The sequence below is a fragment of the Ursus maritimus genome, unplaced genomic scaffold (assembly GCF_017311325.1).
Source record: "Ursus maritimus isolate PB19 unplaced genomic scaffold, ASM1731132v1 scaffold_14, whole genome shotgun sequence".
In the NCBI taxonomy this organism is placed as follows: domain Eukaryota; kingdom Metazoa; phylum Chordata; class Mammalia; order Carnivora; family Ursidae; genus Ursus; species Ursus maritimus.
The window spans coordinates 37,810,668-37,826,667 of NW_024423786.1; the positions used below are offsets into that span (position 1 = coordinate 37,810,668).

The window sequence follows — 16,000 nt, forward strand, 5'->3', positions numbered from 1 at the left end:
CCATGGGTTCCTTGTGTGATTGTTGTATATTGTTAAAGATACTCTGTGTTCTTGTTACAGCTAGTATTTTTTCTAGAACCCATGCACCATGCTGTGCCTAACTAGACTCCCAAACTTGTTTTTGTGCTGGTCCACGTTGTCTCCTATTCTGGTTCTCACCAAATCTCACATAAAGATGATGGGATTGCAGGTTTTAAACATGGGGATTTTTGGTATTGTTTAAATTTGGAGGTAGAGGTCCTTTTCTCACGCTTAAAACGAATATGAACCACTGAAGGTCACTGTGATATTTTAGAAGAACCCATTTGAAATATAAATGCTTTTTTTTTTCTTTCATCCTTTTAGCAAAGTTTTCTTTTTTCAGAGTCCTTGTGCATTCTTTGTCTCTGATTCTTTTTTTTTTTTTCCTTTTGCTTAGGTTCCGTCCTATTTCAGTGTTCAGGGAAGCCAATGAGGATGAGAGTGGCTTCACTTGTTGTGCATTCTCAGCACGGGAGCGGTTCCTGATGCTTGGTACCTGCACTGGGCAGTTGAAGCTCTATAATGTGTTTAGTGGACAGGAGGAGGCCAGCTATAACTGTCACAACTCAGCTATCACACATCTTGAGCCTTCCAGGGTAAGGATCCCTAGGCTGTTCTCAGTCATACTTCTTAGATGGGTTGGTGAACTATTGGCTTGTGGGCTGGCTGTTAATTTGTATATAAACTTTTTTTGGAACATAGCCATGCTTATCCGTCTGTGTATGGTCTGTGGCTGCTTCTATGCTACAGTGGCAGAATTGAGTAGTTGTGACACAGACCAGATGGCTTACAAAGCCCAATGTATTTACTGTTTGGCCCTTCAAATAAAAGTTTACCAATCTTCTTCTAAGATGGGGAGGTATGTGTAGGTGTGAATTTTTTTTTTTTTTTTAATTTGCCTCAGATAGAAATAGTCTATCAGCTATGATCACAAAGGTTTTCCTTTTGTGTCAGGAAGATATCTCAAAGTACTGTGAGTTTTTGAAAAAAGCATTATAGGATTCTAGTGGGTCATGGTTTATTAGTATTATTCTGTGGATGGACTTGATACCTTTGTTATTTCTAAAAATCAGGACTGTTAAGATGACAAAGATAATTTTCCTGATTTTAGAGTAAAGAAGACTCAGTTTTTATTGGGTTTTTGTTTTTTTGTTTTTTTTTTTTGAAAAAATTTTAGGAGTCTTTAGCTAACAAAGTCTAGTAAATGTTTTCAGTTGACTGATATTTCAGATGAGGGAGACTGAGGAATATGGCCAAATGTTAAGAAAGGAGGCGCCATTTTTGATATCTTTCCAAGTTTTTTCTTCCCCTACCCTTGGATCTATTGTATTTTTTTGTTACTAGGTCAGGAGGATTTAGTATTTTCTTAAATTTAGGTATTTTTTTAGGACTTTGCACATGCACATACTTAAATTCTAACAGCTTCAACCATTTCTTGGTTCTTTGGAGTTTTTGTATTTTCTATATAATATGACAGTAATTTTTAAGCTTGTATTTTAAAATGCTGAGGGAAGATAGCATTTATATAAACACGTGATTACCTACTGTGGGCCTCCTTCTTCTTTTAGGATGGGTCCTTACTGCTGACATCTGCTACTTGGAGCCAGCCTCTCTCTGCACTTTGGGGAATGAAATCAGTATTTGATATGAAGTATGTAACTACTTTTATAATCCTAGTCTTTCTGTTCTACAGTTTACCTAATTTATATTCCCCTTCATCCAGTTCTTCAACTTGAAGCCTTTTGGGAAAAGATGAATGCTGTGAGTTATTGCTAATTTCTCTCTTCCTCATTTGTGGTTTATGTTTAATAAGATTGTACCCTTTTTATTTCCAGGATATTCTTACCAAGTATTCTTACCACTCCCGTCACACAGCTGACCCTTCACTAATCCAAAATGGCACATCTCTGTATTTTCTCATGTTCACATATGACAGTTGCACTCTTTGCTGGGTTACATTTCAAAGACATGGATGGCCTATTAGCCATTTTTTTAAACCAAGTAACTCCTGTTAATTACTTCTAATTGATTCTTTTGGATTTTCTTGGTCAAACATGGAAGAAATGTTTTTTAAATCTTAAGTGTACAATTTTTCCTCTTTGGTTGCTGGGAATCCTCAGATGGGTATGGTCAGGCAGGAGGCTGAGAATCATGTTTATTTTCAGTCAGTTGAGTGAGTATGTTCTGAAGGTCCATCGCTTAAGTACTTCTGTTGTTTGTCCCTAGGCATTCCTTCACAGAAGATCACTATGTTGAGTTCAGTAAGCATTCTCAGGATCGGGTCATAGGTACAAAAGGAGACATTGCCCATGTAAGTACTTTAGAATCCACTGCTTTCAAGCTAATTATACCCATTTGTTTGTAATCAAAGCTTCTGGACTGAAGGACAGTCCTAAGGGCAACAACAAATTACTTAGTGATATTCTTTCTAGATAGAATCTAGAAGTGTAATAAAGTAGTTCTAAGCTATATGGGACCAAACAACTCATCTGGCAACTCAAGAAAGATGTCATTAGCACAGCAGTTATTTTCAAATATTTACTTAGTTTTAGATGAAATGTAAGTCGCTCCCTGCCTTTATGAAGCCTCACTGGGGAGACAATAAATGTAGAAGCAAATATATGGTATGTTAGGTGTAAGTGCTGCCAAGGAAGAGAAGCAGGGTAAGAGGTAGGAAGTGGTGGTGGTGTGGGGGACTTGTGTTTTATCTGGGATAATCAGTATCACTGACTGGGTGATGTTTGAGTATTTTGAAGGATGTGTGGTTGTCATGTAGATATCTGGGGGAAAAGTGTTTTAAGATAAAGGGAATGTCAAGGGAAAAGCCCTTGGGAGGTGCGAGAGAGAGGAGGGGGAACAGGTCAGTGTTGGGGGGAGGGGGTGACACATATAGTAGCATCTTACAGGGTGTTGTTAGGACCTCTGACTTTTCCTCTGAGTGAGGTGCAGATATTGGAGGGTGAGCAAAGGACACATGATTGGATGAAAGTTGCTAAAGTATAAGTTTGGTTTCTTTTTTTTTTTTTTTTTAAGATTTTATTTATGTATTTTTGAGAGAGAGCACGAGGTGGGGGGGGTGGCAGAGGGAGAAGCACACTGGGCAGGGAGCCCAATTCGGGACTTGATCCCATGACCCTAGGATCATGACCTGAGCTGAAGGCAGATGCTTAACTGACTGAGCCACCGAGGCACCTGTGAGTCTGGTTTCTGTGACAGAAAGCCTGCTCTTGCAGGTAGGAGGGTATCATGCTAGCCCACATGTGAGGGCTGCAGTGGGGCTGGGCCCGGGTGGGCATGTGCAGGTGATGAGAAGTGATATGGCTGGGCCCTGGGATTCTGGACACATGCAGTTTGTTATTCTATTAGACATTGAGGTAGGGAATGGGCAGTTGAATATACAAAACGAGAGTTCAGGAGTGAGGTCTGTGATAGGAGGAGGAAATACAGGAGTTATCTACATGTCGACAGTCTTTAGAGCCGTGAACCTGATGAGATCATTAAGGAGGCTAGAGAAGAGAACTGTGGGGACAGTCTGTCATGTGCCAATATTTCAAATTTGCCATGTGAGGAGGGACTTGGGAGGGAGACCAAGGAGAATGGCCAATAAGGCAGCAGGAGACCTTAGGAAAAAGATGTGCCACAGAAGGCAAGGGAAGATCCTTTTGAGGAATACTTAATCAGCTGAGTCAGAAGCTGTTGATGGGTGTGTAAGATGAGAATTGAGAGTTACTTTTGATTGAACAATGTGGAGCTTATTGTTATAACCCCATGAAGAGCTAGTTCTGTGCACTGGGGTGACAGTCTGATTAGAGTAGGTTCATGAGAGAACAGGGAAGTGGAGACCCTGAGTAGAGACAAATTTTCTGAAGTGTTTTTCCTGAAAAACAAAGCAGAGAATTGGGGTGTAGTAGCTTGAAGGAGAAGGGGAGTGCGGGGAATATGGGGTTGTGAAGGGAGGGTTTCTCTTAAACTTTTCATTTGAAAATGTTAAAATACATAAAGTTGAAAGAGTAGTACATATACCTACCACTTAGATTCAGTGTAATGTTTTCCCATTTTCTTTCTGTCTAAATATGTGTGTATGTGTTTCTGAATCATTTGAAAGTACAGATATCATGACATTTTATCTCTGAGTCTTACAGCATGCATATTCTAGCAATAAGGACGTTTTACTATATAATCACACTCTGTAATATAAGAAAATTTATAGTAATTCCCAAATATCATCTGATATCCATTCCATACTCAGTTTTCCCCATTGTTCCTGATGTGTTTGGTTTCAAATGCTTTTTGTTTTTTTTTTTTTGAACCAGGATCCAGCCAAGATTCACATATTGCATTTGGTTGTTATGTCTCACTAATGTTTTAAAGCCAAGAACCATTTCTCCAGTATTCATGACATTGACTTTTGAAGAGACCAGGCTAGTTGTCTTGTCCCATGATCTCGATTTGTTTGATTGTTTTCTTGTGGCGTCTCCTTATTTGTTCCTATATTAAAGGAGGATTTTTTTTTTTTTTTTTAAGATTGGAAATATTACAGCATATGTGTAAGCTGATGGGAAAGATCTGGTCTCTGCGTGGGTTGCACATTGTAGACTTTGGAACTTTTAGTGTTATAGGGCTAAAATATTGGGAGATTTTAAGGAGAAAGGGGTATTTCATTGATGCCTTTCTCCAAAAAGTGGCCCTTTAATAGTATTCCATGGGTAATCATTGGTCAATCCATATGAGTTTCTCCATTTCAATTGTAGAAACATTTTCTGTTTCTTGAAAGGGGTAGGGGTAGAAGAGGGTTTTCTTATCTTTATTGCAGCCCTCTTTTCATTTTCTTGTGGGAAAGACACTTCAAATCTTAAATGGGAACCAAAGCACTTAAACTTTGCTTGGATTGGTGTAGTCTTCCTACTTTTCAGGTATTCTACAATGTTAGGGCTTTCGTGATTTTGGTGGGATTTGGAAAGCATGGAGAGATATTTTATACAGCTTCTCTTTGAATTGTCAACGGATGAATTGTTCTGATTTTTCTCTTCCCACCCCTTCTTCTCTAAAGATTTATGATATTCAGACTGGCAACAAGCTGTTGACTCTGTTTAACCCAGATCTTGCCAACAACTACAAGAGGAACTGTGCCACCTTTAATCCTACAGATGATCTTGTCTTAAATGATGGCGTCCTCTGGGATGTCCGCTCTGCACAGGCCATCCACAAGTTTGACAAGTTCAACATGAACATCAGTGGCGTTTTCCATCCGAATGGACTGGAGGTCATCATTAATACTGAGATTGTATCCTTCACACCCCTGTCTTACTTTCCATTTGTTAGCTGGTTTGTGATGCAGAAATAATTTATCTTTCTACCAACATCCTGTTAAAGTATCCGCACAGGTAATAATTTGGTGCCTGTCCTTTGAAGTGTTAGTTAATTTCCAGTGGTTGATAACTACCAATGACTTTGACTAGCATGTTTTTCTTTGTGTTGAGAAGAGTGACCAGTTTCCTGCCTTGTGCTTCTTCAGGTATTAAACTGGCTTTTATGTCTTCAGAAAGATTTTACTTTTGCATTACAGAAATCACTTGCTAGACATAAGAATAAAATGAAGTGTTACTATTGAGGGGATGGGAATTCGTGTCGCTTTCATGTATATGAGGATACCTTAGGAGATTTTCAGGGATATTCTTCTATAATATACATTCTACATGCTTTTGTTTTACTTTGAAAGGATTTATATTTTACCTTTATAAAAGCTTACCTTTAAAGCATTCATATCTCACAGGAGGGGAAAAAAGTGATATTTCAGAATTTCCCCGATGAGGTTGCATAAGAAATTTTGTATAAAACAGTTTTCCTTGACTGCTCTCCTCCTAGTGGGATCTTCGCACTTTCCATCTGTTACACACAGTTCCTGCTCTGGATCAGTGTCGTGTGGTGTTTAACCACACGGGGACAGTGATGTATGGAGGTAATAAACTTTTTACTTTTCTACATTATTCTTTTTCTCCCTTCCTTCTCCCTCATTAATTTGATACTTTTTGTTTGGAAGTATCTCTCAGATGTGAATTGGAAAGCATTTGAAGGTTGTAACATAAAAGATAAAATGATAGCACAAATGGTGACAAAGTTTGTTGATGAAAATAATGTTGATTTAGGATTAAAGGCCACTGGCTTTGAAGATAACAAGTAAATCTTGTATAGAAAAAAATTTCATGCATTAATTTCCTGTCTGTATCAGCATCCTCTCAATATCATTATGAACTTAAAGAATCTTTGCATTTGTGGTCTTGTGGTATCTTAAGCCTTTAGCTGTAATACTTGTTGAGAGCTAGATGAGAGGTTGAGGATACTGTTTGGGGTATGCAAGGATGATGCATTGAGAGGAACTAACTAGATAGAGTGAATTTACTACAAGGAAACTCACTGAAGTCTTTATTGTCCATTAATATTTCTACACTTGTGAATAGGGGATGTTTCTGATTTCTAATCGCGTTTTGCTCCTTGGCTCCCTTTCCCCCTTCCTCCCAATTAGCTATGCTGCAGGCAGATGATGAAGATGACTTAATGGAAGAGAGGATGAAAAGCCCTTTTGGATCATCCTTCCGAACATTTAATGCAACTGACTACAAACCTATAGGTAGGCATGAGGGAGCAGACATTTTTCATTTTGTCATGTTTTGGTTTTCCTTAAGATCATCTCTTTTCTGTAATTTTTCACTGAAAGGCCGAGAAGTTATGGAAATATTTATGGACAATCACCTTGAAATTCCTTTAGAGGAAAAAAGCTGGTTTTAAGGTCATAGCAATAGTCCAGTGCTGAATCTTGTCACATTCTGTTTTCCAGCAACCATTGATGTGAAACGGAACATCTTTGACTTGTGTACTGACACCAAAGACTGCTATCTTGCTGTTATTGAGGTAAAGGGAGCCAGCTGTTTTGTTCTGATCTTTAGGATTATTTCAGGTTATACTACAGGCATTTTGTCTGATCTAAGATATGTTCTAAAATTGATGCATTTCCAAAGGTGGTTATTGTTGACCTACTCATTTGATTGGGAGATATATATTGTAAGAGAAATAATAAGAAAATCCCAATATAAAACCACATGGACAGTCATATCTTGGATTCCTCCTTTCTTAGAGGAGTCTGCATCTCTGCCAGAGCAAGATAGGTTCATTCCAAGGATGGTGGTGTCTTTTGCCTGTACCCCTTGCTCTGGGATCAGCCTTCTCATCCTGCTTCCTTTCCCTTTCCGTGTCCCAGGCATAACATTTGCAGAGTTCAAGAATTTTGGGTATTAGAAGCTTTGACAGTTATTGGGTCAAGGTGCATGGGTGCCAGTCATAACTGAGATGTAGATGTGGGCCTTCTGAAAGCTAACTGCTTTTTGTGGACTGGGTATTCTCTTTCAGAACCAAGGCAGCATGGATGCTCTGAATATGGACACAGTGTGCAGGTTGTATGAAGTGGGCAGGCAACGTTTGGCAGAGGATGAGGATGAAGAGGAGGACCAGGTCAGTGGTCTTTGAGATTTCTTGTTGCTGAACAATGCTTTATAGAACAGTATGTTATGCTCTTCTGCTTTTTGCTATAAAGATTTTTTAATATCCGCCTATGCTACCTGTTGGCCTATTCTGCAGGTGTATTGTCCGTGAAATTACTGATATAACTAAAACTCAGAAGAAAGCAGATTTTTGTTATTATAAAGCTTTAACCCCAGTACCTGAAGGTCCTGTGAGTTCCATTTGTAGATTAATTTGGATATTAGCAATCTCAGAAATTGTTTTGGAGGTTTCCTTGAACTCACTTTTGGGCCAGTGCCCTGTGCGGCTTCAGGATGAGCAGCCCCCATATTCCCAGTGTCGGTGCAAAACAGAGAAGTCAGTCTGCTGAGATGGGTCTTGGAAATGGCTTAAGCTTTATAAAGAAAGGTCTGGTTTGTTATTTTCTCAGTTTTATGGCCTAGTCTTTTTTCACAGTAATGGATTGGAGCTTATAAGTAAAGAAGATTTTGATGCTTTTGGAAATTAAACATTTATTAAATGTGGGTAGATAGTATGTCTCACAGAATCTTAGTTTTTTTTTGTAGGGGATTTTAAGTTACTGTCATATTCTAGGTGCTTGCCTATGTGGTGTGTCAGTATCCGTTCTGAAGAGTTTCTTAAACTTCTGACTTTCAGCAGATCTTTCCTGTCAGCTGGGCTCACACCACATTCTCTATGCCTAAAGCTCCTATAAACATCCATGAATAGGCTTTTCTGTGGACATAAATTTCAACTCCTTTGGGTAAATACTAGGAGTGCTGTTGCTAGATTGTATGGGAAGAGTTATATTTAATTTCATAAGAAAATGACAAACTGTCTGCCAAAGAGGCTATATACCATTTTGCATTTTCACCATCAGTAAATAAGAATTCTTGTTGTTTCACATCCTTACCAGCATTTGGTGTTGTCAGTGTTTTGGATTTTGGACATTCTAATAGGTATGTAGTAGTATATATCACTATTTAATTAAATTAAAAAATTAATAGACATTCCTTTATTTGAACAACCTCTACACACAATCAAAATGTGTTTGATTTTTTGGAGTAGAAAGGAATTAAGGTCTTGCAGTTACATGAGCCTGCTACAAATGTTTTCTGAAAATGATTTAACTGAGCCTTTTTACACCCTTCCTGATGGCTGGTACCAGACCAAAAGGAGGGAGACTTTCTCCACAATCCCTCTGGACTCCTCCCCCACTTCAGGAAGGTTCTTTCTAAGTGGAAGGCTCTCATTGTTATTTTAATTTGCATCTCCCTGATGCATGCTTATTTGCCATTTATACATCATCTTTGGTGAGGTGTCAGTGTCATTGGCTTATTTTTCAATTGGGTTGCTTGTGTTTTTATTGAGTTTTAAGAGTTCCTTGAATATTTTGGCTAATAGTCCTTTATCTGATATGTTATTTGCAAATATTTCCTCTTAGTTTGTGGCTTATCTTCTCATTCTCTTGACTCTGTCTCTCACAGAGCAGAAGTTTTTGTCTTCATGAAGTCCAGCTTATCAATTATTTCTTTCATGAATTGTGCCTTTGAGGTTGCATCTAAAAAGTTTTCAAACTCAAGGTCATCTGGATTTTCTCCTGTTATTTTTTTGGAGTTTTATAGTTTTGCATTTCACACATAGGTCTGTGATTCTTTTTGAGTTGATATTTGTGAAGGGTGTAAGGTCTGTGTCTAGATTCATTGCTTGCTTTTTTTGTTTGTAGTTGTCCAGTTCAAATACCATTTGTTGAAAAGACTTTTTTCCCGTTGTATTGCCTCTGTTCCTTTGTCAAGGATCAGTTGACTATTGGGGGGGGAGGGGCAGAAAGAGGGAGAGAATCTTAAGCAGCCTCCATGCCCCATGCAGAGCCCAACACAGGGCTCTATCTCACAACCCTGAGATCATGACTTGAGCTGAAGTCAAGAGTGGGAGGCTTAACTGAGTGAGCCACCCAGGCATCCTCAATTGACTGTTTTTATGTGAATCTATTTCTAGGCTCTCTACTGTTCTATTGATCTATTTGTCTAATTCTTCAATACCTCACTGTCTTGGTTACTGTCGCTTTATAGTAAGTTTCGAAGTTGTGTAGTGCCAGTCCTCCAACTTTGTTCTCCTTCAATATTGTGTTGACTATTCTGGGTTGTTTGCTTCTCCATATAAACTTTTGAATCAGTTTGTTGATATCTACAGCATAGCTTGCTGGGATTTTGAATGGGAGTGCATTGAATTTATTTATAGATCAGGTTAGGAAGATCTGACATCTTGATAGTATTGAGTTTTCCTGTCCATGAACATGGACTCTCCCTTCATTTATTTAATTCTTTGATTTCTTTCATCAGAGTAATGTAGTTTTCCTCTTACAGATCTTGTACATATTTTGTTAGGTTTATACTGAAGTATTTAATTTCAAGAGGTGGGGCTAATGTGAGTGATACTGTGTTTTTAATTTTAGTTTCCACTTTTGCTGGTGTGCAGGAAAGTTGTTATTTAGGAAAGATTGTGAATTAACTTTGTGTCCTACAGCACTGCTATAATTGCTTAATCCAGTTTTCATCATCAATTCTTTGGGATTTTCTGCATAGACAATCATATTGTCTGCAAACAAAGAGTTTTATTTCTTCCTTGCCAGTCTGTACCCTTTTTTTCCCCCTGTTCTTGTCTTACTGTATTAGCTAGGACTTCCAGTATGATGTTCTAAAGTAGTGATCTTGATTCTCATCTTAGCAGGAAAGTTCTGAGTTTCTCACCATTAAGTATGGTGTTAGTTGTGGTTTCTTTATAGATAGATATTCTTTATCTAATTGAAGAAGTTTCCCTCCATTCCTGTTTTACTCAGAGTTTTTAGTTATGGGTGTTGGGTTTTGTTAGTCTTTTTCTGAATCTGTTGATGTGAACTTTTTTCTTTAGCCTGTTGAAATAATGAATTACATTAATTGATTTTAAAATGTGAACCAGCCTTGCATAGCTATAATACATTCTGTTTGGTTGTGGTGTGTAATTCTTTTTATACAGTGTGCAATATGATTTGCTAATTTTTTGTTGAGGATTTTTACATCTGTGTTCATGAGAGATGTTGGACTGTGGTTTTCATTTCTTGTGCAGTAGTACCCCCCCAGCCCCCATCTGTAGTTTTGCTTTCCGTGGTTTCACTTTGCGTGGTTTCAGTTACCTGCAGTCAACTCCAGTCTGGAAACAAATGGTCCTCTTTCTGATGTATGGTCAGAAGGTCAGTAGTAGCCTACATCACAGTGCCTCATTCATCTCACAGCATCTTACCATGTAGGTATCATCTCATATCATCACAAGAAGAAGGGTGAGTACGATCAGATTTTCAGAGAGAGACCATATTCACATAAGTTATCATTAATCTCTTACTGTGCCTAATTTATAAACTAAACTATCATAGGCATGCATGTATAGCAAAAAATATATATAGGATTTGGTACTTTCCTCAGTTTTAGGCATTCACTGGGGGTGAGGTGTCTTGGAACATATATCCCTGTTGGATAAGGGGGGGGTACTACTGTAATGTCTTTGGAGTTGGTATTAGGGTAATCCTGGACTCATGATGAATCAGGGAGTATTTTATCTGCTTCTGTCTTCTAGAAGAGATTTTAGAGAATGGATACAAGCCTGGTGCTTTCTGTTTTGGAAGGTTATTAATTATTGATTAAATTTCTTTAGTAGCTAAAGGCCTATTCAGATCGTCTATTCTGTGCATTTCGGCACATGGTGTTTGTCTTTCAAGGAGTTGGTCTATTTCATCTAAATTACGAAATTTGTGGGCATACAGTTCATAGAATTCTTTTATCCTTCTTTAAAACGTTTTTAAAGATTTAATTAATTAATTAATTTGAAAGAGAGAGAATGTTAGTGCTCATGTGTGAGCAGGGGGAAGGGCAGAGGGGTGTGGAGCCCGATGTGGAGCTTGGTTCCACAACCCTGAGATCATGACCTGAGCTGAGGCCAAGTCAGCTGCTCAACTGACTGAGCCACCAGGTGCACCAGAATTCTTTTATCTTTTTAATGTCCATGGGATATATAGCGATGTGTCCCCTCTTTCATTTCTGATATTAGTAATTTGTGTCCTCTTTTTTTTCTTAGCCTGGCTAGAGGCTTATCAAGTTTATCAATTTTTTTTTTTAAGATTTTATTTATTTATTTGAGAGAGAGAAAGATAATACAAGAAAGCTCGAGCAGGGGAGGGGCAGAGGGAGAGGGAGAAGTAGGGTTCCCACTGAGGGGAGAGCCTGACGTGGGGCTTGATCCCAGGACCGTGGGATCATGACCTGAGCCAAAGGCAGACACTTAACCGACTGAGCCACCCAGGTGCCCCTAGTTTTACCAGTCTTTTTAAAGAACCAGCTTTTTCGACTGCATTGATTTTCTCTATTTCCTATTTTTGATTTCATTGATATCTACTCTGATTTCTATTCTTTTCTTCTGCTTGCTTTGGATTTGATTTGCTCTTCTATTTCTAGTTTTCTAAAGTAGCAGCTTAGGTAACTGAATTTAGGTTTTTATTCTTTTCTAATAATATGCATTCAGTGCTATAAATTTCCCTCTATGTACTGCTTTCACTGCACCCCACAAATTTTTATAAGTGTCTGTGCATTTTCATTTAGTTCAAAGTATTTTTTGAGATTTCTTTGACTCATGCTATTTAGAAGTGTGTTGTTTAATCTCCCAAGTATTTTGGGGCTTTCTAGCTGTATTTCTGTTACTGATTTTTAGTTTAACGCCATTGTGGTCTGAGAACAAACATTATGTGATTTCTATTTTAAATTTGTTAAGATGTGCTTTGCGGCCCAGAATGTGTCTATCTTGGTGAATGTTTCATGTGAGTTTGAGAATGATGTGTGAGTTGTTGGACAAAGTAGTCTATAGATGTCCATTATACTCGGTTGATGATTTTCTGCCTGCTGTTTCTTCCTTTCTTTCTTTCTCTCTCTCTCTCTCTTTCTTTCTTCCTTCCTTCCTTCCTTCCTTCCTTCCTTCCCTTCTTTCTTTTTTTCTTTCTTTTTTTCTTCCTTCCTTCCTCCCTCCCTCTCTTTCTTTCTTTCTTTCTTTCTTTCTTTCTTTCTTTCTTTCTTTCTTTCGATTTTATCTATTTAAGAGAGAGAGAGCATGAGTTCGGGGAGGAGCAGAGGGAGAAGAGGGACAAGCAGACTCTGTGCTGAGCTCGGAGCTCGATGTAGGGCTTAATCCCAGGACCCTGAGATCATGATATGAGCTGAAATCAAGAGTTGGATGCTTAAATGAGCCACTTAGGCGCCCCCTGTATCTTTCCATTTCTGATAGAGGGGTATTGAAGTCTCCAATTACAATAAATGGATTCATCTTTTGTCACTTTTTGCCTCCTGTATTTTGGTGCTCTTTTGTTAGGCACATTTATGTTAAGGATTGTTATGTTTCCTTGGAAAGTTGACCCCTTTATCATCATATAATGCTCTTCTTTACTCCTGATAACTTTCCTTGGTCTGAAGTGTGCTTTGTCCGAAAGTAATATAGTTATCCTGGCTTTCTTTAATTCATTAGCATGGTATCTTTCTCCACGCATTTATTTTTAGTCTGTATGTGTCTTTATGTTTAAAGTGGGTTTCTAGTGGACAACATGTAGTTGGGCCTTGTTTCTTGATCCACACTGATAATGTCTTTTAATTGATGCGTTTGGAGTATTGACATTCTAAGTGATTATTGGTATAGTTGGCTTCATTTCTGTACTTGTTACTGATTTCTGTTTGTTGCCCTTGTTTTTTGTTCCTGTTTTTGTCTGCTACTCTTTTTATGCTTTTTGTGGTTTTAATTGAGCAGTTTTCTAGGATTCTACTCTCTTTTTTGTTAGTTTATTAGTTATACTTTTTTTTTTTTTACTTTTTTTAGTGGTTATCCTAGATATATACCTTTACAAGTAACCCAAGTCCACTTTCAGATGACACTCTACCTCTTGACAAGTAGTACAAGTACCTTGTGATAGAATAATCCTAATTCTCTCCTTTCCCTTGTTTTCTTGCTCTCCTTCATTTTACTTATGTATAAGCATACATAAGCATGTATACATATGTACATAATCATATATAATCACACATTATTGGTGTTATTTTGGATAAGCTATTATTATCTTGTACAAAGATCCATTAAGAAAAGTAGGAGCGCCTGGGTGTCTCAGTTGGTTAAGCTCCAAGTAAGTTCAGCTCAGGTCGTGATCTCAGGGTCCTGGGATCAAACCCCGAGTCAGGCTTCCTGCTCAGCAGAGAGTCTGCTTCTCCCTCTTCCTCTGCCCTTCCCTTCTGCTTGTGCTTGCGCACATGCTCTCTCTCTCTCAAAGTAAATAAGTAAAATCTAAAAAAAAAATAAAATAAAATAAAATGTTTTTTCTACCTTTACTTGTTCCTTCTCCACTACTCTTCTTTTATATAGATTGAAGTTTCTGACCTTGATCATTATTCCTCCCTCTGAAGAATTTCTTTTAACATTTCTTACAAGATAGGTCTACTGGCGACAAATGCCCTAAATTTTTGTTTGTCTGAAGAAGACTTTATTTCTCCACTTTTGAAGGATACTTTCACGGGAGAGGGTTATGAAATTCTAGGTTGGTGCTTTTGTCTCTCAACATTTTAAGTATTTCACTTCCCTCTCTCCTTGCTTGCATGGTTTCTGAGGAGATGTGTGGTACAATTTTTATCTTTTTTCCTCTATAGGTGAGGTCTTTTTCCCCTCTTAAGGATTTTTTTTTTCATCTTTGATTTTCTGTAGTTTGAAAATGATGTGACTATGTGTAGGTTTTTTGTGGGGCATTTATCTTGCTCAGTGTTCTTAAAAGCTTCCTGGATCTTTGGTGTCTAACAATTTTTGCAAAATTTTCAGTCATCATTGATTCAGTTATTATTATTATTATTTCTCCTCCTTCTCCTCCTCCTCCTCCTTCTCCTCCTCCTCCTCTTCCTCCTCCTTAAGAGAGAATCTTAAGTAGGCTCCATGGCCCAGCGTGGAGCCCGACATGAGGCGTGATCCCACAACCCTGAGATAATGACCTGAACTGAAATCAAGAGCTGGACGCTTAACTGACTGAGCCACCCAGTTGCCCCCAAATATTCTTTCTGGTTTTTTTTTCTCTTCCTTCTAGAATTCCTGTTATGTGTATCTTATACCTTTTGTACTCATCCCACAAGTCTTGGTATTTTGTTCTGTTTTTCGGTCTTTTGTCTCTCTGCTTTTCAGTTTTGGTGGTGTCTTTTGAGATATCCTCATGTTCTGAGATTCTTTTCTTAGCTATGTACAGTCTCCTAGTAAAGCCCACCAAGCCATTCATTTCTGTCACAGTGTTTTTAATTGATAGTATTTCTTTTTGGTTCTTTCTTCAGATTTCCATCTCTCTGCTTCCATTGCCTTTTCTCTTGTATGCTGTCCCATTTATGCATTAGAGAGCTCCCTTAGTGTCTTGATCATGGTTGTTTTAAATTCCTGGTCTGATAACCACTGCCATATCTAGGTCTGGTTCCAGTGCTTCCTCTGTCTCTTCTGTGTGTTTTTCCCTTTTAGTAGGTCTTATAATTTTTTTTCCAAGATTTTATTTTTAAGCAATCTCTACACCCAATGTGTGTGTGATGACTGGGGCTCAAACTCACAACCCAGACATCAAGAATCATGTACTCCAACGACTGAGCCAAGCAGAAGCCTTGTAATTTTTTTCTTGATAGCTGGATATGATGTGCTGGCTAAAAAGAACTGCTGTAAATTGGCCTTTAGTAATGTGGTGGCAAGCTGTGGGGGGAAGGGAAGTGTTTTATAATCCTATAAGTTGGTCTCAGTGTTTTAGTGAGTCTATACCTCTGTACTGTGAACGTCACACATGCTTCTGAGTTTTTTCTATCCCCTTTTGGAGGGACAGGATGGCTAGAGTGGACTGGAGTTGGGTATTTCCCTCCCCTCCGTGTCAGTTAGGCTCTGATAATGTCCCAGCAGGTTAGGCTCTGGTTTAATAGTTTCTCCTGAGGGCAGGCCTTGTTAAGAAGAACAGGACGCTCTGATGTATTTCAAAATGCCCCCCCCCCCCCACCATGGGAAGCCCAAGGGGATTTTTCTCAGATATTCACTATGAGAATCTGGTCAAGTTCCTGGAGGTCAAACTCACGAAAGTGTGGGGGCCCTGATAACTGGGTCCCCTGGAGTTTTTCTCTCTCAGGATTTATCCGCAGAATTGTGTCTAGCAATTTGTGAGCTACAGTTTATGTTTCCCAACCTTGGCACTGGTTCCTATGGAGGTTTATCCTTTTGGGTTTATGCTCTGACAAGTTGCAATTTTCCGCATTTTCTTGTTGGTGTCTCCAGTTTAGGGGGCAGTTGTGCCCCTGTGACCCCACCTCTCTGTCAAATAAAAAGAGTTATTGATTTTTCTGTTTGTTTAGTGTTTTGTTAAGGATGGTGACTTTCAGCTCACATGCCACACTGGAAACCAGAA

General features: G+C 38.5%; 1 protein-coding gene across 2 annotated transcripts in view; it reads left to right on the forward strand.

Moving 5' to 3' along the window:
* Positions 1–16,000, forward strand: part of DCAF1 (DDB1 and CUL4 associated factor 1) — a 76,364-nt gene that overhangs the window by 46,388 nt on the left and 13,976 nt on the right. For both annotated transcript variants that reach the window (XM_040628747.1, XM_040628750.1), the window contains exons 15-22: positions 419–617; positions 1,590–1,672; positions 2,248–2,332; positions 5,072–5,305; positions 5,887–5,980; positions 6,545–6,649; positions 6,857–6,930; positions 7,426–7,527. In XM_040628747.1, coding sequence (XP_040484681.1) covers positions 419–617; positions 1,590–1,672; positions 2,248–2,332; positions 5,072–5,305; positions 5,887–5,980; positions 6,545–6,649; positions 6,857–6,930; positions 7,426–7,527 — 976 coding nt within the window. The remainder of the gene's footprint in view (positions 1–418; positions 618–1,589; positions 1,673–2,247; positions 2,333–5,071; positions 5,306–5,886; positions 5,981–6,544; positions 6,650–6,856; positions 6,931–7,425; positions 7,528–16,000) is intronic.